Here is a 24,352-nt window from a genome sequence, read left to right as displayed (position 1 = left end):
AATCCAAGAACAGTCATCACTGGGGTAAATGGGATGAAGAAGATCAAGGTGGAAGCTCGGGTTAGATGATGTGGTGTGAAGTTCTATTTATGATGTTTACAACACCATAGATAGCAAATCCATTGTATTAGAAATATTTAAGGCCAGTGCATTTTCAAGGTCATTGTAATAAACACGAGATGTCAGAGACTGATTTGCACAATGCACCACCATTCATCTCAAAGTTCGTAGCAATTGCCAATTGGAAACTCAATGATTCACAAGTTATTTTTAGAGACATAAAAATAACGTTTCACACTAATTCCGAACTTTGGCAAAGGGGGTGGATTGGAAACTTGACATTGAGACAGAAATCATGCTTTTATTCCTTATAATGTGGTCGCACATAGTAAAAGAAGGGTGTTGTTTTGTCCTCTTGTGATTTATGTTTAATGCATTTACAGTTTAAAATAGGATTCTACACAACCTACAGATAGGAAATGTCAAGTTTACTATCTCTGGACAGACATCCATAAACATTTCAGAAACACCACTAGAATGTCTTGTGTATCTGTTTCGTTATGGTCAGAGGTCAGTCTAACACTAACAACTACACAGACAACACAGAGGCCAAATCCATGAGACACTGAAAACAGAGTCTGCATAAACAAACCCCCGGACATTTAGTTATGAAGCCATTTTGTTGCTCTTGATTCTTTGCATTCTTTGAAGCCTGTCACTATTAACATACTTTGTTTTTGATTTCTTACTCTTGTTGTCTTCTGAAAACAGTGTATTTCATATATTTACTTTAAAACAAAACAGGACATATTATTCCTAGTTACAGTTTAAGTAACTTAAAACCTGGGTTTCAAACACCAAGCTGGGAATGCAATGGAGGCAGTGAGGAAAGGTAAAGATTAAAATAAAAATGGTAAATGAATGCAGGATATGCCCTAGGGCAATGTATGTAGCCAGTTACCTAGGTTACAGGGAAAACAGCATACAGTCCTCAGAAATTAGCAAAAAGCAAGAAATAATTTGGAAGTATAGCACCTAATTTTGTGAAATGATCCACGTCAGGCTTGACAGTTTCTGGCACAGGTATTCCCCCTTAGTGAAAATTACTTGGATATTGCCTTCTTAACAAATTACCTTCACAATAAACAAAATCTTTTAAACAACTGTTCTCTGGAGATGTATGACAGCACTCTCGCTTCCTCTCTCGGGCCACACAAATCATGCAGGCAGGAATGTGGATAATTTCCTCAACTGCTGCTCTGACAGAACGGGTAACCAACTGGAAATCCCAACTCTACTACTTAACACAGGCAAGACATCAGAACTAAATAATGAACAGGAAAATATACCTTTGAAATGCAATCCACCATAAATAATATGACCTTGAATATATACCTCTCATTTGCAGCTAAGTACTTATGAGCATTACAAAGCTGCTTTTTAAAAACTTTTCATTACAGTCCATTGAGTAACAATTCAAAGAGTCAAAACACTGCCAAGTATATCATTCACTTTCCTGATAAAATCAAGATATATGGAACTTTACTTTAAAAACTAAGAACTACATTTAGAAACCAATTTATGGAGAAGTAACTTTTATTTTACCTTAATAGCCCACATCCCTGGCTCTGGGTCCTTGACATTGACAACCCTAGCAGAGTTAGGGATATGCAGCAGCTCATTCAGTCCAGCTCCCTTCTGTATCAGGTTTCCTGCAATAACAAAATAACCCAGGTCAGGCCAGGCCAAACTACGCTTCAGTACATTGACACAGAACAACTAATAACTTTGTTTGAGCTGTAAAACATGACACATTAAATAGTTACCAATCAAAATTAAAATTCAAGCAGTTCAGTTCCTTAAACTAGTTCCCCTCTGTGACCTACCCTGAGGGTCTCGGATCTCAATCACTGGTGCAGGGCCACTCAGGGCCACCGTCACCTCCTTCAGACTGGGGTCAAAGGGGATGTGCCAGGTGTTGGTCACCCCCGAATAGTGATCAGTGGAGAGTAGGTGAACTTTCGAGGATTGAACAGCTTCTTCAACCCATTTCAGCACCTGTAAATGACAACAAAAGAAATGGGACACATTTTATCTCTGGGTGAACTATCAGCAAACTGAACATGCAATTAATTTAGTGTTGATTTGGCAGTATGCTCCCAGGAAAATAAGAGTCAATGTATTTTATCCTATAATCAGACTTTGTTTTGGAGTTCAAATTGATGCAAAATGTCTCCTAAACATAATAAAACATCAATCCTCAGTTGACCTGTATCACTAAATACATCTAACAACAAATCAAGTGAAACTTAGTTTATGAAATGCTGCAGAAGAAGCTGTGGAAAAAACAATAACAGAGGGGTTATTGTAATCCACAATGTGTGGCACAGAGAGGAAAATTCAGAGTGTGGAATAACTGAATCGATGCGTAAAACAACGTCAGAAATACACATCTGGTGTCATCCATGGACTGAGTATAAGACCAGGGAAGAGAGGATTTATTTTCATTTGTATAACAACTTGATAAATCCAAATCTAATAACAGAACTTAGAATTAGAAAATCAATTCCTAAGTTATAAATTAACTTCTCAGCTCCTGATCAATCAATTAATTCATTATTAATTACCAATAGCACTAATTGGTCAATACCATATATATTGTTCAATATTAACATAATATTTAATCTATAGGTTACTTACCCATTCCTATCTTCATCTGTATCCCTAATTAAACCCTACTTTGATCAAAATGTTCTGTGCCATGCTTCCACTGTTTTTTCAACTTTTCATTTCACATACCAATCTTCATTTCATATAAATACAGAAATTGATAAGATTAACACCTAAATTCAGGATCTTTATTCTTAACTGTAAACTGCACTGCATTGCTGAAAGGAGAGATCCGACATTAAACGATTTAATTACATAATCAGGTTAGCTCTTCCATATTAGGTCCGAACACCAGCCTGAACCCGAACCCTAGCCAACACCAAGATTGCAAGCTAAGCCCACACAAATCTACACTCAATGCAGTTAAATCAGAAGAAAAGCAACACTCACCCTACACCCTACATTGTCTGGGGACTCTAACCCTAACCTAGCCCAGACCAAAATGTAACCTTAATGTGATTACTAAGATATATTTTAATGCATGTGTTTTAAATTACAAAAAATAAAACTCTGCAAACAACCTAAATGTAACTATAAGATTTCTACATTTTTCTAAGACGTTTCCATTTCTACACTCATCTGTAAGTCTAATTAAAATGTACTGTGGAAAAGCTTTACCAGAGAGGCTTGTGCATTCTAACCCCTTGCCAGTGAGATCATCCCAAGAATGTGTGCACAATTCAGGAAACTATATAGAGCCATTTCCATGTGTTTACTCTAGGTCAGAACAAGATCTTTCACATAACTGCCATGTCAACCCCAGACATGTGCCATGGGTGCTAACCCTTTCTGGACTGTCCAGAATCTTTTGGCAGCTTTCTCAACAAGGTGGCCATGTGAGTCAAGGACAGGACAGTGGAAACAGATTTCAGTCAACTGCACCAATCAACTGTCTGATCTCAAAATACAGTGCATGTCTCACATCACAATCTTATAATCCCTGAGACTCACCAGGAAGACCAAGACAAACGACCTTTACTCAAAACTGTCCTTCAACATCAAGCTATTAAACTATATCCTTCAAGAAGCAAAGAAAGCTTCCACTTTAAATCAACACCTGTAATCGGTGTATAAGTGGAAAAGTTTAATTTATGTAATTTCATGTTAAGAATTGTATTAAAAGTTTAAGATATATATTGTACTCGAAATTGGTAGCAGACCACAAAATATCCACAATAATCCAAAGATTTCCATCACAAGCTTCTGTCCTGAAAGAGGTTAAGTTACCATCTGTTATTTTCTCCTTCTACTTTTCTTTATGCCAAAAAGAGCTTCCTCTAAAAGATATATACCCGGGTGAAGACGTCACAAGTGCAAAGACAAACAGCATTTTGACCCATATGGAAATTCAATTCTTAATAAGAATGTATGACTCAAACTTTTTTTTTGTGTTGGTCAGTGATGATCTTTTAACTGAGATGAAAAGATGGCCCGTAATGTGCTGACTGTGGGAAATCTATTTGGATACATTGTTCATTTCTGCACACATGAAAATAAAAATGCATCAATAACACTATCCAAAATAAACTCTATAAAAGTCATATTCCTTGTACATATGCAGTTTATATAATATATAATACTGTACATAAACAAAGTGATATTATACACTTTTACTTAGTGGTAAAATCATGGCAGATCCGACCAAATTCTTGCATGTGAATCTGGTCCAACTGTGAAACTGGTCCAAGAGGGTTAAAGATACCTACCTCATTGACCTGCTTCTTATCCAGGTGAAAGACCTGCCCTGAGCTGGTGGAGGCAATCTCCTCGTAGACCTTGTACCCAATGTGAGCCCGGTCATCACAGTCTCCCGTCAGGACAAACACAACCTGGACGACACACACACACTGTGATTAGGACCTATCTGGGACAGCATTGCTATGTTCATGTAATTATAAATCATCTCTGAAATGCAGAGCATACACGGCATTCACTAAAACTTCAAATGAAGGGAGATTATTAATGACTAGCATCACCGATACTTAAAGAATTGCAGAAACCGTGTTTAGCTACCGTAAATGCAAATGCAGCACTTTTTGTAAATTGTGTGGATGCTCTTAAACAGACAACTGCTGGTATGCAGCTATGTAGTACTAACTTGAGACTGTTTCTGCTGGATAAGTTGTAGAACTTCATGGGTCAGCTTGTAGTCCTTCGATCTAGCGTCTGTGAAGACATAGATAAAGGATCCTGGCTGAGAGATTTCCAGGGCAATCTTGATAGCGCCGATACTCATCTCTGGACAATCCCCTCCTCCCTATGACACAGAAATCACACTCAATCAATGAATAAACATTACACTAAATATATTAATGAATGAAGCCCAAACATTTGGATTATCACATTTTTACTAACATTATAATGTTTCATTTTCAAAATAACAATTAATTGCAGTGTTTTTGGTCATGTTTTGTTTTAATTCTAGAAAATTGTATATTAATTCATATTTAAACATGTAATAAAACTTGAAATTTAAATCAAGTTGACATTTTCTTTTATGATGTTTCTGTTGAATTACTGGCATGATTCAAGAGACACTCTACAATGCATTTGTTGTATCAGTCAAATTGAAAAAGATCCACCCTCACATTTCAAGGCACTGATCTTTCTTTCAGGTCAAGGGAAATGTCTTCTTACATTCCTTGAGGTCCATAGCTGAGCTAAGTGAAGAAACCGATGGCTTTGAGCCAAGTGGCAAAACACATCTGGAAGTAAGCTATGTATATTAACACAAGCTGGATGTGCAGACCGCATTGTCCCTCTCCATCAGATCCACACAGCTACATGCCCTTGAGCTTTGACATGAAATGTGTCCCCTTCACTCATTTACCAAAATAAACCAGCTGCCATTAATAGGATTTTTTAGGATATTTCACAGAACTATGATGGAAAGTAGGAATGCTGCGAATAATCAGAGTTTGTTCTATTCTGTCCTGAATAGGGTTGTGACAAAGTTCGAATCCGCATTCGCAAATGTCGAACTTCGCACGTTTAGCAAATCTGAACTCCACTGAATATTAAACGAAACAATTTTGAATTTGTAGCTAATTATTTTTGTCTACCATTGCAACATGCATATGAATGAAGTCAATCCGCTCATTCACTCAGTATTGTCAAGATGTTATTTTACAGAGAGAAGGGATGATGTGATTGTTACAGATAGGGCTGTAATGCAGCAGACCAGAGTGCTGCTCTGGCACTAAAATCCGTTAAGGCACAAGGGTGTAGTGGAGTTGGGCGGAGCGGCGCCACTTTCAACCACATGCTTCTCAGTTGTAATATTTAAAATTATTAATACATGTATTCAAAACATTTAATTGCACGGTGTATTTGTATGAAATAATATGATGAGAATAAGTAATAAAGCCCGCTTATTAACGTAACAGTTCATATAAAAACTGAGTGCAGCACCCGCTCAACTACACTACTGGTGGAAAATGAACCAGTATCGACTACCTGTTCTTGCAAGATAGGCTGAAGTGTATCTTTCTGTAAAAAAAACTGTAGCAAACTGATTTTTCAGTTATACAAAATGCCCCATAACCTACAACTAAATAAACTACGTCCGCATCCACATTCACATCCGCATTCAACGGATTTAATGCTTTAAAATGCGCATTCGACGGATGCGGATTTGTCAGCTCCGTCACATCCCTAGTCCTGAATTTAGAAAACACTGACTTTCTCTGGAAATCCAACACAAACAGAAACAAATTGTAAGGAAGTGAGGAAATAAGAAAAGAAATCACATAAAAAAGTACACTCTCCCGGGGGTGCTGTATTAGGCATGTCAGAGATACATTCTTGGCAAGGATGTTTTCTCTGGGGAGATCTTTTAAAAAAAGAGCTTTACACAAATCATTGTCGTGTCCTAAATCTGAAAATACTGAAAAAGTTAAAAGTTTATTTTATACACTGTGAAATGGTTTCTCATTTATTTTATTAATAATTTTGATATGCTTCATATAAGTAATTCAAAGGGCGGAGACATTCTGTTTTCTACACCAGTCTCAAACATGCATATATATTGTTAAGGAGAATAGTAATTCTGGGACACACCTGGACATTGTTGAGAACTCACCTGTACATAGAGTTCCCTGAGTTCATACTGGAACTTCTTTGGATCGGTTGTGATTGTTACCGGCCCGATTTCTATTAAGAAAAAACATTAACAACATTACAATTATTATTTAATTTAAAACATCAAATGTTGCTTCATTGCTTCCACAAAACATATTGCTCATTAAACCATAGATTCAGAGCAGTACTACGAAGCTTTCTTTCTATAATGTCTATTTTATTTCTATATCACTGTGAGTTTTAGGCATATACCCTCACTGACATTGCACATACTGGGACTTCATATATGTGTGTGGTATTGTACCTGTGGTGTTTAGTGTAAAGACTAGAAGAGTGGATGGCTCCCACTGGCAGCAGACCACATAAGATAACCCCCCCCCGGTGGTACATAGATTCTAATCCTGTAGCCCTCTGACCACCATGAAGAAACTCCAAACTTTGTGCTGAGGAAAGGAAGGCCAGCATAAGTTTTGTTGGATACGTGTCCAACTGTCATTAATCACTCTGCAGGAAGCTCCCCACCTTGTCTGTCACATTGGCTCAGGATGGTGGTGCTGCTCAGCAAGTACCTTTAAAAAAATCTCCATCTGGTCATGGGCGCCATGATGTCAGCTGAGACCCTCTTGTAAAAATGATATGGGAATCCTCAGGAATTATTTCATTCAAACAAGTTGTTCTGCTCTGCTCCATGCTTACCTGCTTCCCACAGAGTTATTGAAAGAACAACTGGTGAATTAATATGTAGTCCCCTTGAAATGGAACAGAAGTAGAGCATGAACCCCACCACCTTTTGTCCTGTCAGTTGACTGTGTGGTTTCTCCACCATAAAAGCATGGATGATAAGGTTAAAAATGAAATGGTCTGCATCAAAAGTCATTACACCAGTACTGTGCTTGAAATGAGATGCAAAATGATATATGAATGCAGAGTAAAGCTATTTAAATGAAACAGACTCACAAAAATACTGTCAACAATTCTACATTCCACATAGTAAAGATCATTCCACACATAATTTGCATCCCTGCATAGACTGAAAAATTTGCTGAAAAGGCATGTAACACTCCATTACAGAAAATGACTATAATAATATATTATGAAGTCAAGCAGGACAACGCTGTTTATAAAATTCTCTAAACAATGCACCCTGCCGACTCTAATTGACAATGGCACCTCAGTCAAGGCTAAGACCCTAAAATGCATGGCACCATTCCACTCGGCTCAACTGTTGCTTCTTGCAATTGCTCCATTCTTACTTACACTAAGAAATTACCTTATTGCCAAGGCATGCTGCACTTAGGACTCTTTAACCTTAGTAACATCTTTCAGAGATTAAAAACAATAAACTATTTTGTCAATTTAATTTGCTATTGAAGTGTTTTCTGTCCATTATTGGAAGTCTTGTTTCACAGCTTACTTTGGTTCAAATTTTAATGAGCTACGAAGGTCAAGTTTTTAAACACTGCCATACAACAAGGGGATGACTTCAGTTTTTGCAGCTGTGGTACATGCCTGAGTTTCGTAAGCATCAGCATAGCTTTCTGCTGAAACAAGTCGGTATTCTGCTGGCCACTGAAATTAGAGGTTGTGTGCACTTTAATTAACAGGCAACAATAAATGTACAAAAGTATGCTCTTTTCGAGCATTTCAAGACCTTTCTAGTGTATTGTCAGCATTGTTAAATGCCGATGCTGAGCTCGCTCTTTTCCTTCCAGCAGTCATTATCACAGTTACCAGTCTTTCCAATTTTCATATAATTGTTTAAGAGCTCATTTATAAACATGCAAATTATTGAGAAATATACAACATTTGTGTTTTGTATCCTCTAAATGATACTCATGGCATTGTTCCAAAAATGTGGAGACAAACACTTCCAAAAAATGCAATCAACCTACTGGTCAAAATAAATCAACATTGCAGGAATTTAATAATCACATCATTAACGCAGATTCACACAGCCACACTATCTAGTTTTCAAACTTATTACGAACAAGCTGGAAGACAACGATTTTCTTAAATTGTTTAACATAAGAACTACAACATTTTTGTGTCTTTCCTACATGTATTTATTGTTTTCTCTAGTGACCAAATAGGAAAACATAATTGCAGTTTGGAAAAGTTATATAAACAAACATATACATTTCTACAATGCATAATAACTCAAGAGAAATCTTTCCAAATGTTAAAATTTGGCAGCAAACGCTGGAAGCTAGGAAATATTTCTGCGATCAAAGCCACTTAAAAACTAACAGGGAAATGTATTTGGCTGTTCTAAACGGAATGAAACTCACAAGCGAAAGCATTGCTGTTCATGAATGGAAAAGTTGATTCTGCTTTCGTATTCTCTTGATTAGTCTGTGTGACTTTCTTCTCAGCCTATTGGGCACATCATCTACCCAACATATGTTAGAGACACCAGGTTGAACTAGATTTTTGTCAGGTAGAATTCTGTGTGGGAATGACTAGAATTCCTGCATGAACTCATCTTGAAAGAAGAATGAGAAGTTTGCCAGAGGAATATTAATATTTAGCAAAGCATAAAGTGTTTATCAAGTAAATAATACAAATAAATGAGATTGTTTTGTGCATAACCTGTAAGACAGTGAGATCAAATCAGACACACCCTAGACACTTAGCACTTAGCAGCATTTAATTAATTAATTTCCTAAAATGTATCCACATTCAACACAAAATAAAATCAAAACGGATGGAAAAGAATGAACCCAGTTCTAACACAATGTAAACTTGCGCTAGTTCTTTGGGAAACACTCATCCATGTGTTGTTTACCCTGAGGCTGGAGATTTTGAGTTTCTTCTCATATAAACAAAAAGGTCAGTATTATTTTTAACTTAAAGCAGACTGACATTACAGGGATAGTCTTTCTCTCTCATCCGAATATTAAAATGTCAGGAAATTCCTTCAAAGACCAGGCTCAGCCTCCAGCCCACTCCACACAGAGGAGCAATCTGGGAAATGAATATGAAGCTTTCCCTGTGGCACGAGCAGGAGAATTTATATACCTGTGGAAGTAATCACATTAACAGCCCCCAACATTTGTTTTCATTTTTTTCGAGCCCCAGGCAAAGTGCTGCCCTCAGCATGTGTAATTATAGCCCTCCATCAATGACTAATTAAAGTGAGTCAAAAAGAGGTGAATTGAAGCAACCCAGTTTTCAAATGGCTGCAGAAAACCCATGAATCAGGCTTTTCACATTCGCCCAGTCCTGAGGATCCCACTTTCTCCGCTGTGAAGGAGTCAGAGGTGTCTCTTTCACTCTGAGCATATATTCTATATGATAGTTTAACAAGATGTTTGAAGACAAAGTTTTATTCCCAGGGATGTTCAATCATTTTAGAATTTTTCTCAATCTTTTTCTCTCTTCCACTGTGTTTTACTACGTTATATTTCAAGATTTAGGACTATAAATCACCAGAAATCCTTCCCTTTCCCAATAAAAACATTCATCTCATTCACTTGTGGACATCTGTTTTTTTAATGTATCTAGATATTATATGTATTTCTGGCTGTCACTGTATTCAAATGTCAACGAATGGTTGTCATTCAACCAAGCACAGCAGGGTACCTTGGTACTGACCACAGCACACCACAGACAATCCCACCTGTCAGACAGTTTATACTGGGATTCTAATGGACAAAATAACATAGGAGCCAGTTCTTATCATAACCTCACAATAAAAGAAGTGTTTGTCACAGACCCCCCACCCCCACATCTCTTCCCCTGTCCCATAATTAACATTCCCCACACCTGGGGTGGTACAAGAGATCACAGGATTGGCGAGTCCAACTTGTGATGATCTCCTAAACTCTACAATAGGAAATTGAGATTATGTAAAGTTATCTATTTTCTATTATAATATTGTTACACAAATAACAAGAATAAAAAAGATCAACATATGTAACATGTGGGAAAATGTTCCATGCAGATAAAAATGCAAAGTTGTCATTGACGTAATGTTACAGTGAGGCCTTTACACAATATTACAATTTCTCAAAGCTGAGAACATAAAACAGTCGTTAAAGGGATACAGACTGAAAAGACACTCAGACACTTGAACTCTTTCCCACAGAGTACTTCTTTCAGAAACTGCAAAGGTGAATTGGGAAGAGTCCAGCAAGACAATGTACTTTACTTTACAAGGTCCGGAAAGAGAAAATACCTAATTAAATATCTTTATTAAGAGGTGTCTGCTGTCCCCATACTTTTGTAAAAGTGAATTATTAAATGCATGCCTCATAAACCATTTTCGTGCTATTTTAACAATTCCAATATTCATTTCAAGCACCTGCCTTATTACAATTTCAACCACATTTTAAAATGCTTGCAGCATGGGCCAAAAATATAATAAAAACCCATTTCACATGACTAAATATACATTCTGTAGAGTCCAACTGGAAAATTACAAATCCAGCAGCAATTTGAACATGTGCCATAATAAAAAATCTGAAAACTAGGGGTAGTGGGACCTGGCAGTCAGTCAGCCAGGTAGAAAAGCTGTTCTAACTTACTCGGTCTGAAAGACAACCTAGTATTGTATAATGAATCTCCTATAAAACATGCTTGTCTTAATGTAATCCCACTTAAACGTCAAGTACTCTTAACCACATCCCACAGGGCAGCTTGATATCCTTGCCAAAAACTAAACAGAACCCATGTTATTTTCTTACAGTAATTACCTGCTTCTCTCTTATGCTCAGAGATGTGACAGTTCAATTAATCATCGGCAGCATTACAAAATATTCAGGGCCCTTTTCCTGCTCACAGGGTGCTAATGTATCCTTGTCTGGACAACAAGAAATTACAATCTCTCCAAAGGTATGGCAAACTATTTCAAGAAGAAGTTTAAAATAAATGGTATGGGGGTGAAGTCTCAAGGCATCGAATGCATGTGTATTTTGCAGCAATCTCAAACAGGACCATTAGTTTTCCCACAGGAAGAGCTCTGGTTAATTTCACTGCAATGAACCCTGAGGTCATCCGAAACCCTGCCATTTACATGTACTCATGATACGGCCCACAATCGGCTCTTCGCTGGGGCACGTTCTTCTCAGATGAGACGATGTTCTAGGGATGAACGGTGCTGAAGTATAACAAATGGGCACAACTACATCCAAACAGAAGTACCACTGGGATGTGGGCAGGTATAAAGGGATTTTATACACAAGAATAAAGATTTGATCACAAGAAATATTAATAATGCTATTGTCAATGTCACAATATCTAAGCAAACATCCTTGTTTGTTCAGGTGAATTGTTTCATGAAGTCGGCCACACTCATACTTTAATTTCAAAACTGAGGTTACAGATTGTGCTGTGGTGGAAGTGGACCACAAATCTTATGTTTCAAACATATTTGGGGATATACTGGAGTATTAAAACCAAAATGAAAATGTCTGTCTCTCAATTCATTTTCTCAAACTCAAGCCAGTCACGCATCTTCAAATGGACCATGGCCAGAAGGATATATTCTAACACACTGGAGACAACACACACGTTCCTCAAACAAAAGTGCTATGAAGAGCAGTTTAACCAGCTTGTGCTGCAGCATCGTTAAGATATGGAGAGTTGTAGACTCAAGACCCGGTTAATGCCGACCCTCTTGCCTCAGCCATAGTGCGATTACTAGACAGCCAAGATACAAAATACCAGAGGCCAACAAGCAGGTAAGCACCAATTCAGAACACTGCAGAGTTTAACTGATTTTGGAAATAACAGAACTTTTGTTTCCATAGACTGATATGCAATTAAAATAATTCTTAATCATTTTATTTATGTCAGATCTATATACAGCTCTGGAAAAATTAAGAGACCACTGCAAAATTATCAGTTTCTCTGGTTTTACTATTTATAGGTATGTGTTTGGGTAAAATGAACGTTTTTTGTTTTATTCTATAAGCTACTGACAACATTTCTCCCAAATTCCAATTAAAAATATTGTCATTTATAGCATTTATTTGCAGAAAATTACAACTGGTCAAAATAACAAAAAAGATGCAGTGTTGACAGACCTCGAATAATGCAAAGAAAATAAGTTCATATTCATTTTTAAACCACACAATACTAATGTTTTAACTTAGGAAGAGTTCAGAAATCAATATTTGGTGGAATAACCCTGATTTTCACTCACAGCTTTCATGCGTCTTGGCATGCTCTCCACCAGTCTTTCACATTGATGTTGAGTGACTTTATGCCACTCCTAGCACAAAGCGTCAAGCAGCTCGGCTTTGTTTGATGGCTTGTGACCATCCATCTTCCTCTTGATCACATTCCAGAGGTTTTCAATGGGGTTCAGATCTGGAGATTGGGCTGGCAATGACAGGGTCTTGATCTGGTGGTCCATCATCCACACTTTGATTGACCTGGCTGTGTGGCATGGAGCATTGTCCTGATGGAAAAAACAATCCTCAGAGTTGGGGAACATTGCCAGCGCAGAAGGAAGCAAGTTTTCTTCCAGGACAACCTTGTAAGTGGCTTGGTTCATGCATCCTTCAACAAATTTCATAGTGGGTGCGAGACACTGTCTTGTAGGCCTCTCCAGGTCTCCGTCTAACCATTAGATGACTAGGTGTTGGGCAAAGCTGAAAATTTGACTCATCAGAGAAGATGACCATACTCCAGGCCTCTACGGTCCAATCCTTATGGTGTTTTGCCAACCTCATCCTGGCTCTTTTTTGCTTCTCATTGATGAAGGGCTTTTTTTTAGCTTTGCACGACTTCAGCCCTGCCCCTAGGAGCCTGTTTTGAACCATCCTCTCCATGCACTTCACCCCAGCTGCCATTTGCCATTCTTTTTATAGGTCACTTGATGTCATCCTATGGTTATTGAGTGACATTCGAATAAGTTGGCGGTCATCCCGGTCAGTGGAGAGTCATTTTCGCCCTCTGCCGGTCTGTAGCTTTGTTATCCCCAATGTCTGCTGTTTGACCTTGTTCTTATGAACCGCCGTCTTTGAAATTTTAAGGATGGAAGCAACCCAACGCTCACTGTACCCCTCTGCCAGTAAAGCCAGAATTGAACCCTTCTTTTCCTCACTCAAAACTTTCCTTTTCAACTCTTTTGGTGTGGTTAATAGTTATTTTTTGATTCCAATTACTTTTGAGGTACTACTAGCACTGTTTTTGCCATCCAGCTGATCCTATTGCCAGAGGATAGTGATGACCACAGCAGTGATTTTATACTGTTCCTCATTAAATAAGATTTGGTTCAGGTAATCACCAAATCAGTACCTCATTCAGTAGAATGAGGTGTGCCTGTGTTGGAATTCAACAGACACTGGAATGGAATAGCTGCCTTACATGTAGAGATCCTGATGTAAGAAAAATTTGCAGTGGTCTCTTAATTTTTTCCAGACCTGTATATATTAGAGGGAGAGAGAGAAATGCAAGGCTATCCCCACAGAAAATGGAAACCAAAGTCCAATTTGTTAGCAGTAACTTAAGCAATCCTTCCCTTAATTAGGCTGGCACAAATAGACACTGATTTAATTAAAACCCCTAAAGGGATAAATGTGGGAAACTCTGTCTGTCTTGTTGCAAGCCAGTATAGTTTTTGTTCTCTTACCTCATCAACCACTAATTTCTGAGGTTTTTCTGAAATGCAACAGAACCTTGGAAGAGTGGTTTCCAGATTTGCATCATTGTTGCTGTGATGGAAACTCTCCAGTTTAAATAAATGTTTCTGCTAGAAATGGCTTATAATTTAATTTGTCTACTTTTGGAGATTATTTTCTGTTGAGGATTTTGTTTCACATAAATTAAATTTTGATGACTTAAATGTGCAGCTAAAACACCAGCTGTATCTCCTGCTATTCTCAAAATCACCTTATAGAGCCATCAGTGTAAACATCTGAGTTGCACAAAGGTACTAAGTAATGCTCACCCCAGGAGAACTGTTCACTGCAACTGCAGTTGACAATAAGACTTTAGGCGTAAGAATATAAAACAAAATGTTGTGTAACTCGCCAAGTTATAATGCTGGGCTTCCTTTTGTTGTTAGGGAAAGATACATGCAAATAATAAAAACATAATGATATTGTTTTGATCACTCAATGAAACAGATGAGCTGTTTTTTGGAGGCAATTTCTGATATTCTGAAGTGCACTACACTACAGCTAATGGATTCTCCTTAACAAAAATACTAGTTCAAGTGAACAAGTGATCAAGTGACAACAGGAAAGTCTGAGCTTTCCACTCAGTCAGGATATGCTTGAGGGCGAGCTTCTTCCAGAGGAGCCTGTTTCCAATTTTGACTAAATGATTGATCTGGCCAAGCCCGGCTGGGTGACTCTCAATCCCCTGCGAGCGTTCCTCGTCTCGAACAGTCTCATTCTTCAAGGCCCGGCCCAGGCCTCTGTGAGGAGTGTTAGCCTCTCGTGGAGGATAATTCTGACAGGCAACCATCGCAAAACCACAAGCTCATTAAACCACAGAGCTGTGGGAATCACGTCTTTGAGCTGCAGCCTGTGTTTAACAGATTGTATAAGGTGGGCTGCAGCGTCAGCAAGCAAGCAGGGTGCAAAAGTAACTAGACAAGGTTTATTTGACACTAAAAGTCTGTCAAGAAAAAAAAAAGCATGAAGGTTAATGAAGAAGGTATAATGCTGAAAGGTTTAATGCTGTATACATCATAAGAATTTCCTCTAACCTGTTATACCTGATATTCTGTCCTACAAACAATAGCATATAAACAAGCTAAGGATAGTGTTTTGGGGAATTAATAAAGAATTGCAGATGTAGGCAAATGGACGTTTCACTGCAATGTGAAAACCCTACTGCTCTGATGTGCGAATGTCTGTGAAAAGTCTGACTAAACGTATTGGAATTAGTTTAGGAGTCAGTAAACCACAGACTAATCCTGAAGCACTACTCAATGTGTTTCACTGGGTTTCAAAACCATCACCAGGTTTGTGTGCTAGCTCACCTCTTATACTAAACTGCAAGAAGTAAACAAAATGCCTACATTTTATTTCTTGTAGCAGGTTCACATATTTGAATGTGAAATGAAACCTCGTTCATGCATATTGTACAAAACCTGATGTATTTAATGTATTTTTCTAAAGTATGTATAAAGTAATATCAATAAGGATTAACCTTCATAGTAAATAATGAGTCTCCTAGATACCATATAAAACCAGTTCATACAGATGCAACTACATTTTATAATTTTCCTGACAGAGGTGTCTTGTATACAGATAAGAAATTTTACATAACCACTAGCAAAAACCCACATTCATTCCATCACAAATAGTGCAGGAAAAATGTATTTGCCTGATATCCAGCATTCACAACACTAAACTGTTTCACTTGTATTATATTCCATCTTGATTTTAAAGATAACTATGAGATTCCTGTGTATAGTTGTCTCTCACAGGAATGTGATTTGGGGAGGATGTTGAGACTGATCACCGAGACCACAGAAATAACTAATGACTGCTGACCTCTGTTTCACTGATTAATGCATGCACAATGTACACTAGCTCAGTAAACAAAGCAGGAAGGCAGATGTAAATGATGTAAATGATTGATAAATGAAAAATGCCAATGTGAACGCTGAGAAGCAGAGAAAACCTTAGCAGATTTTGGCAGATGAAGCAACAAAAAATCTAACAGACAGTGGAATGAAAATGAAAAACTTCTGTTTCCTTTTCAACGTGTGCATATACCATTTTGTTTTACATTTAATTAAACTGTCATTCATTTTAACATCAAACTATTAATGTCACATTCAAATTGTTTATCTAGAAGTGTGAATTTAATAAAATAGTTTAAAAAAGTGATCTGTATCAAGGCAGTTTCAGTGTGATGGCTAACATTATCATTATGACTAATACCTCAAAAGGATGCACTTACAGAAGCAGAAAGTTCTAGAATATCAAAAAGAAGATTGGATGAGACCGCTATGTACAAAAATGAGAGAGCTAGAAAAGTTAATGACAGGGGGAAGGGGACAATACTGCACATTTCAAGGAAAGCATAAGGCCAGGAGCTTGGAAAACTGCAGCACCACAAAAACCAAACTAATATTACGTCTCTCTGCTCTCTTTTAATGTGTGAAACCATATAGATAGCAGAAACCACCTACTAGGAAACTTTCTGCCAAAGACTTCTAAATTAAAAACAAATTGCAGCTGTCTGTTTGAAAAAAAGACGAAAGACAGAAAGTCAAATGGCCAAAGAGTAATTTACATGGAATTTGACTAATTCTCACAAATTCCTCAATTTTGGATTACCAGCAGTACAACATTCAGCTTCGACACCACAGTGCTATGACTGGCCACCAATCTCTGACCCATTTGTCTCTTTAGAAAGGAGTGAATCTGCTGCCTTTCATAACGCTGTTGTTCAACAGAAAGCAAAAGAGGCTTAATTTCCTTTCATGCACCTCTTGACATTGGAAACTGCTTATTAAGCGGCTCTTTAGTCTTGGAAGCAGGAGCATATCCTGAGTGATTTCCACTGGGCCACGGTGCGTGTATGGAAATGCAAAGCCAACCACAGAGTGGCCTGAAGCCTTGTCTGTCTCGGCATCTTAAAAGCCTCCCTTGATTATTACTTAACTTTTACCGAACTATTACTGCTGCCTGCTCTGTCCTTAGGCTTCCTCATTTTCTACTGCTTTCAAGTAAGCACTGAATGGAGCTCTCTATATGTTGGCAAACAAATGGACAGTACACAGAAAACGATTCGTCATATAAGCACTTTAATCATGTACTGATTAGGGATAAGAATTACTCCTTTAAGTGTTCTGAGCAGAAAATTACCTTATTACATAATCATAAGCACACCAACAGAAGAATGTGTCTACTGTATACCTGTGCTTGTATAATGTGAATCAATGATACTGGATGAATCCCGTTTGGTGCAGCCATTTCTCTAACCCATCAGACAGCACTGTGAGGCTATGCAACTGAAAATGTGATGATTTGGAATATTTGACATCTTCTCTATACTCAGTATTCTCAGATATATTCAATACCACGACACCTCACATGAATTGATTAATCTTTTCACCTCTGCCTGTTCCACCAAACGCACTACATAAACCCAGCTATCAGTTACTCAGGATACTCAATTGCTCTCCTAAGATAAAAAAAAAGTCCATTACAGTAAAGACAACCCAGAACCATTCCCCTACGCAGAAAGGACAGTTGTTGACAGTAAAACGATGTGGGAGCAACACAAAGTATCGCAGCCTGTGTGAATTGACAGTATATGCCTTTGTCCTCAAAATCCACTCACACAAAGCCTCCACTCTTTGTTTAAGAAAACAGACGCAGACACGCCAATGAACTAGCTTCGGAGGGCTCAGGAAATGTTTCAGCACTATGCAGCCTCCCCCGGGACTCCGAGCCCCAGTTCAAGAAAACACTACAGCGTCTGAGCCATGAAAATTACAATGGCTTCCTCTGGGCCACAGCGATAATTTAAACAATATGCCAGGACTCCAGCAAGTGAGAGCTGCAACCTCAGGGGAATTACATACTCTCCCTACATCTAACCCGTATGAAAAATAAATATCTGGAAATATACTAGAGCTGTCTGTAAATTAATGTAAATCTAAGAGGAAAGGCCTTATCATTGTTTGGTATATGTGATATTTTATTCTACAAATGTATTTTGCACATTTATAGGCAGTACCACTAAAGTATTACTCCACTGTGTTACATCCTAACCCTAACCCATTTTAAAAGGAAGGTCCCAGTAGTTCAGCATGTAAGCCCTCTCAAGTTAATCCGGATGTGTCGCTTCACAACATCCTGGATAGCAGAAAAACTACAGATTCCCCAGATTTGCCTTCCCCCTGGCAGCTGTTAACATTTTGTGCTCTTAATCCTATAGTAATTATATTTTCAATGGACATGAAGTGTACACTGCCCATGGCCGGTGGAGAAATAGTGAAGACTATGTTGTTCTTTATAAAAATACAACAATGGGAGATTAATCCACAGGAGAGATTGATGTGCAATCCCAATCCCAAGAAAATAACCGGAAATCTGCGATAATCACTTTGATCGCAGTGCATTCAAACATTAACATTAATAACCCGAACACCTAAATTATACCCAGAATCTTTATTCTGAACTGTGTGAAACAGCATATATGTTTGAAGCCACAATCTCTTAATTCTAATATGACCCAAAATTAATGCATTTCAAATGTATTATCTGATTCTTCCTCAACAGATTATAAACAAATGTGCAAAAAATAAACACATTTTCTTGGTAACTAATGTCTAGACTTTCACCTTACAATTTATTTGAATTGAGCAATAACACAGCTGTATTGGAGAAACTCATGGCACAGACGGGGAAATTGTTGAAACATTTAGTTGTAAGCCTCCACTCGAACACATTGTGGACTGCTAAACTGTTATGAACTGGCAAGAGCTTGCAAGAGTCAAACACAGAAGCAGACCCCAGAGCTGGTGTTGTCACTCTTTACTGTTCTAGGTTGCATCCTTCCTGGGTTCTCCTCGTGTTTCAGGAAGACTCATATTCCTCATTCTCTAGAGACCTGAACACACTTTGTGCAGCAAAGTGCTTTATAGACAGTGCCTTTCTTCCTTTCTTTACACAAAGCAACATACTTTCGACTTCAGAGATTTGGGAGTGTGTATTTGACTACAATGCTGTATCACAATTCAGAAAGGTCTGTACACTCTTTTGACCAGCTTTTCATCCATTTTGTTTATCTGCATCATTGACTTTGGCTGTTGACTGCTGGGAATTGCTCACCTCTGTGTGAAGAAGTAATTATCAAATAAACACTCAATGCATTATGATCTCTTTATATCCACGTCCTTCCACTGGTGTATGAATGATACAAGATCATGAAAACCGCATTAAACAAGAAAGGGCTTACCAAAACCCTTTAACTGACATTTTTTTCTAAAATAAACACTAATGTCGTTCAACGAATTGAAAACCAAACAGACTACATATTACACGTTATAGTGAATCTACTAACTTTAAACAAACATTGAAGACTAGTGTTGTATTAGCCTATATACTACTGTTTGTTTCAACTTCTGTTTCTATAATGAGGTTTAATTCCATGCTATACTATTGCTCTTTAATGACTTGACCTCGATCTTTGGAGCAATCAAAACTTGCAGAGCACAGACCATGTGTTTCCAGTAAGATACCACTGAACTGAATGTCTTGATTAATTTCTGCCATCATTTTTTTGCTCCTTTCTGGTACTTTCCCCTTCAAAATTCCCTTCTGAAGGCAAACAAAACAAATTGCATGTCCCATCTCCTCCTCTCCAGTTTCAGTTAGACTCATTTCTAGGAAGACATGTGATCTCTGAAAACAAGATTATATTTTATGGCAGAGAAGGATCAATTCCCTGCTTTCCAGAGTAGCTCAGCAGAATATGTTGGTATTATCATTAATGCGTACTTATCACTTTTGGGGGAATTTCATAAATGTCACAAGATATTGTATGCCTTGTATGACTTGAAAGAGTTCTAAAGAAGGAATTAAAGAAAATAACATTTAAAACTGTTCTTTTAGTTCCTGATACCCTGAAATATACTTAACTTGTTTAAAATTAAAGACTGTTATAAGACTTAAAGTGCATCATTAGCCACATGAAAAGGATTTTCCTCTACGTGCAAATGGGACACTCCTGTTTTGTGTTTTGTTAAGAATTCCTGCTTCATGGCATCACAATTTACTTTGTTCATGATAACCCTGGGATCCTTGTAATCTGGACGAGGTGGCAGTTGAAAAAGATGCAGGCTGCACGAACAGAGAATCCTTTGAACGTATGCAAGTTTTAAACACATCCATCACCACCAACCATGTCATACTAAAACCTTTATTTTACCACATAACTACAAGGCACTCTGTGTGCCTAAAGGACTTGAATAGATGACACAGTGTGATTGACATGAGGAAAATATCCATTAGATGTTTAACATGAAATAAATAAAAACATCTCTGACACACATAGCTGTCAGATATATAGGCAAAAGCACCAACTTAACTCAGGAAACTTAAAAGCTATAGTTGTTAATGGTTGTAGCAAATGAATCGGGCTCCGAAGAAGAGGAATACAACTGAATTTCTACACCAGAATCAAACGCTACATGTTTGTTGTCATTGTTATAATGATATCTCTGGCCTGGTGAAATCTGAGTACTCTGTCACTGTCAGTGTTTAATAGACACGTTTTACTCACAAGGCAGACAGCACGTCTATTAACTTCGGGCATCTCGCCTGTTCGGTGGATCTTGTGCCAGATCCTCAGGGCTGATTTTCTGAAACTCCCCCTCCTCTGCAGCACCACTTAACCTATTTATACAATAAGTTTCCAAAACACACAGTGCCTGTGCAAACAATAAGAATAAACGCAACAGCTGATTTATTCTTTTAGGTGTTTGGTGTGTGTCACTGTTTTCACTTGTATAACGAGCGGCTACAGGAGGGCTGTGTGCCCTGGGACAATAGGCAAAGCCTCTGACCATGCTTACTTTAAAAAATAGATTTTAGATGTGAATTCATCTTATTTAACTTTATTTCAACTTCTGATGTAGGAATTCTCACTAAAGTACAGCTCCCAATTTCAACAAGTAATCTGTTGGCTATTATGTTTTATATTTAAAACTGTGTACATTTAAGAAATCACTTAATCATTAGTAGAAGTATTATCCTACTCTTATGCTTTTCAAGCCTCCATGTTTTCAGGTTTTCAAGACAAACTAAAGTTTCCATCGAGCTGCCAACATATAACCAGACTCCAATACCCTGAACCTATTTCCTATGTTTACTGATTCAGATTACAGTGTAAACGGGACAGTTGTGGTTTGGAGTCCAAGCCAAATAAAACAAGCTTTACTTCCTTATCACTGTGTGGGATGGTAAATAAATAAAATTATCAACATCTTAAGAAACTGGAACCACAGAAAAGTCTTGCTACATCAAAGGACCTTTTCTCATTTAAAATGATTTACCTAATATATTAAAAAAATTAAACAATATATTTATATCAAAACATAATATTTGCATATTTTTAAAAATAGAATAAACACACACACATATAAATATGTTTGACCAAATGCCTCCTCTAGTTAAAGTGTTTGTAAATAATGAGTTATGACCTCCGTCCTCCATCATTTCCACGCAAAAATCATAGCAATGTTTAGATTAAAAATACACATTTTTGTAAACACTATCAACTGCATCTGTATTGTGATTGAGTGCATCGATTATGTGCAGTTAAATGTGTACAAGATGTCATTCCTTAGCTAATAGTAAAGAACCCAAAGCACCTATTTATGCCCCGTAGGGTGGAGAATGGCACCAACCACACTGCAAACAATGTTTAAAGGCATGACTTTGTACCAATAAGGGAATTTTTTTCTGTAATCAAGGTTCTCTTAGACAAAGCACTGAACAATATGTAGGATTTATATATGTGTGTGTGTGGTTCCTTTCATTGGCAAAAGCATATGAACTCAAAAAATATATATCAAAATCCTGTCATTCAAAAAAAAGAATGTGCCATACTGAGCTTCGCATAATAATAGCAACGACCCATACATCTGGAATACATGTTCTCAGATCTCTCGTGAAGGACCAAATCCCTCTGCTGAACCTCTTCTTTTTTGCAAAACTTTAGCTTCAGTTACAGCTAAGAGTTATTTGAAGCAATAACCAGATCCCGCGCATCTTGAAAGGAATTCCAACAGGCTCTTAAGACAAGATGGAAAACCAATCTGGAGCACGCTGTCTAGAGACGAGCTGTCTTTTCAGCGCTGCTGTAGATGCCACACTGCGAAGGCAATGTGCATTTTACAAGCTTTCTTCAGTATCCCATGTGACTGCAGTCATGCTGCTTTGCTCTGTTTACATGCATCTGTTGACAATGAAGCATTTCCTCATCGCACCTTTCCTTCTCACTCAAACCAAGTACGTGAAACAAGCCAGGTCTTTGTTTCAGAGAGGTGTGGTAGATGACTGAGCCTCCCTCCCCCTGCCTGTCTGCTAATTAAAGACTCAACATTTTCTGCCGTTTGTTTAATAATAACCCACTCACCAACAAGTCTCTCACATTTTCAGTTGTTCCATTACTGTTGTGCAAAGCTTGTGGATCTTAGAATTTACATTGTATTCCTAAAACAATTCAAAGTTTTATTGTGTACTTCAAATGCAAAACACAATATACAGTTGTCTTTGTTGTCATTTAAATTATTCACTGTGACACCAATAAAACAAAACCGAATATTTGCTATACTATATAACTTTAAGTTGATCGTTTGCATCACCCTGGATGATCACACCACACGTCACACTTTGTCAGATTCTTTCTATGACAACTCTCAGGAATTACGGTTTATGTACAATGGACTTCCTCGACTGGTTAATTAATCGCTGGTAGATTAAGTATTACAAAGTGAAAGGATGTAGAACTCTCTAGAATCCCAGGGAAATGCTATACTTCATGGGCTACTTTCACAAACATAGATTAAAACAGATTAGTCTTGACTAGTCAATTATATTTCAGTTAAGACTTGTGTTAATAGAGGTCTTCAACACCAGCCAAATAAATACACATGGTTAGTCCAACTTATACTGTAACATATTGGGCTGCACAAGTCAGTGATATCTAATATTGGCACCAATCAGTACAGTATCCCTTTCACCGCAGCATGTGGTAATGCTCAAATTATGAGTAAAGGGATGGTTTCTGAATTGTGCTGGTGCCACTTAAGATTAGTTAGATGACACAAAGTATTGGTAAAATCTTACCACACGTGATGTAATGAAAAATATTTCTGTCTTTATGCATGTCTCCTATCACATCATACACCTAACAACCTAGCATACTGAAATACTATAAGGAAGAAACACCTACAATGATACAGAAAACTACATTTTACTATATAAAACCAGATAAATGTTAAATGTATTTGCAAGTATCTTACAATGCAAGGGGACAAACAATGGTAGTGCTCAAAAAACAATACTTTGACAGTAGCTGTAGGTGTGAGCCAGTTATTTATTACATCCTCACCTGTCTAAATAACGGGGAGAATTTAATGTCTGTTCTTTTGCAAATGTATTTTTATTTTGCAACACCCATTTTTAAATTGGATTTATAGAAAAGCTAGTCTATTCATATTACAAATTGAGTGTACAGTATCCATACAATGGCTCATTTTATTCCTACAAATACAGTACATTGTGTGGAGGGGAAATAACACAAATCAAACAAAAACAAAATCTTCTTTCAGGTATACCCAGGTTAAAGAAGCATGCTTACAGAAATATATCAGCACATAATAATGATTTTTATGAGCGTGTAATACTGTGCTCATAAAAACATCATTGCACTTCTTCATGCGAACTATCCCTATAAATCTGAGCGACAATAAAAGCTAAAAGCAGCCGTTGTTATAGGATGATCTAAACTTTTGGAAAAAGCCACTCTAGTGCGGTCCAAGTGCTTTTTGGAGGAGTATAAAAGTTATACAGTTATTGTTAAAAAAATGATAGTTGCATACAATTTGTAGCTGAATCTAACTGGACGTTAAGCATCCACTGTCACCAGTAGACTGCTGCCCTGTATTCAAGGA

General features: G+C 37.5%; 1 protein-coding gene across 1 annotated transcript in view; it reads right to left on the bottom strand.

Moving 5' to 3' along the window:
• Nucleotides 1-24,352, bottom strand: part of hmcn1 (hemicentin 1) — an 82,878-nt gene that overhangs the window by 57,894 nt on the left and 632 nt on the right. Inside the window, exons 2-6 of the mRNA XM_066692242.1 lie at nucleotides 6,752-6,822; nucleotides 4,769-4,927; nucleotides 4,377-4,499; nucleotides 1,887-2,058; nucleotides 1,606-1,712 (exon numbers count right to left, since the gene is read on the bottom strand). Of these exons, the coding sequence (XP_066548339.1) occupies nucleotides 1,606-1,712; nucleotides 1,887-2,058; nucleotides 4,377-4,499; nucleotides 4,769-4,927; nucleotides 6,752-6,822 (632 nt within the window). The remainder of the gene's footprint in view (nucleotides 1-1,605; nucleotides 1,713-1,886; nucleotides 2,059-4,376; nucleotides 4,500-4,768; nucleotides 4,928-6,751; nucleotides 6,823-24,352) is intronic.

Source organism: Amia ocellicauda, chromosome 19, assembly GCF_036373705.1.
Source record: "Amia ocellicauda isolate fAmiCal2 chromosome 19, fAmiCal2.hap1, whole genome shotgun sequence".
In the NCBI taxonomy this organism is placed as follows: domain Eukaryota; kingdom Metazoa; phylum Chordata; class Actinopteri; order Amiiformes; family Amiidae; genus Amia; species Amia ocellicauda.
This window is presented reverse-complemented; position numbering and strand designations above follow the sequence as displayed.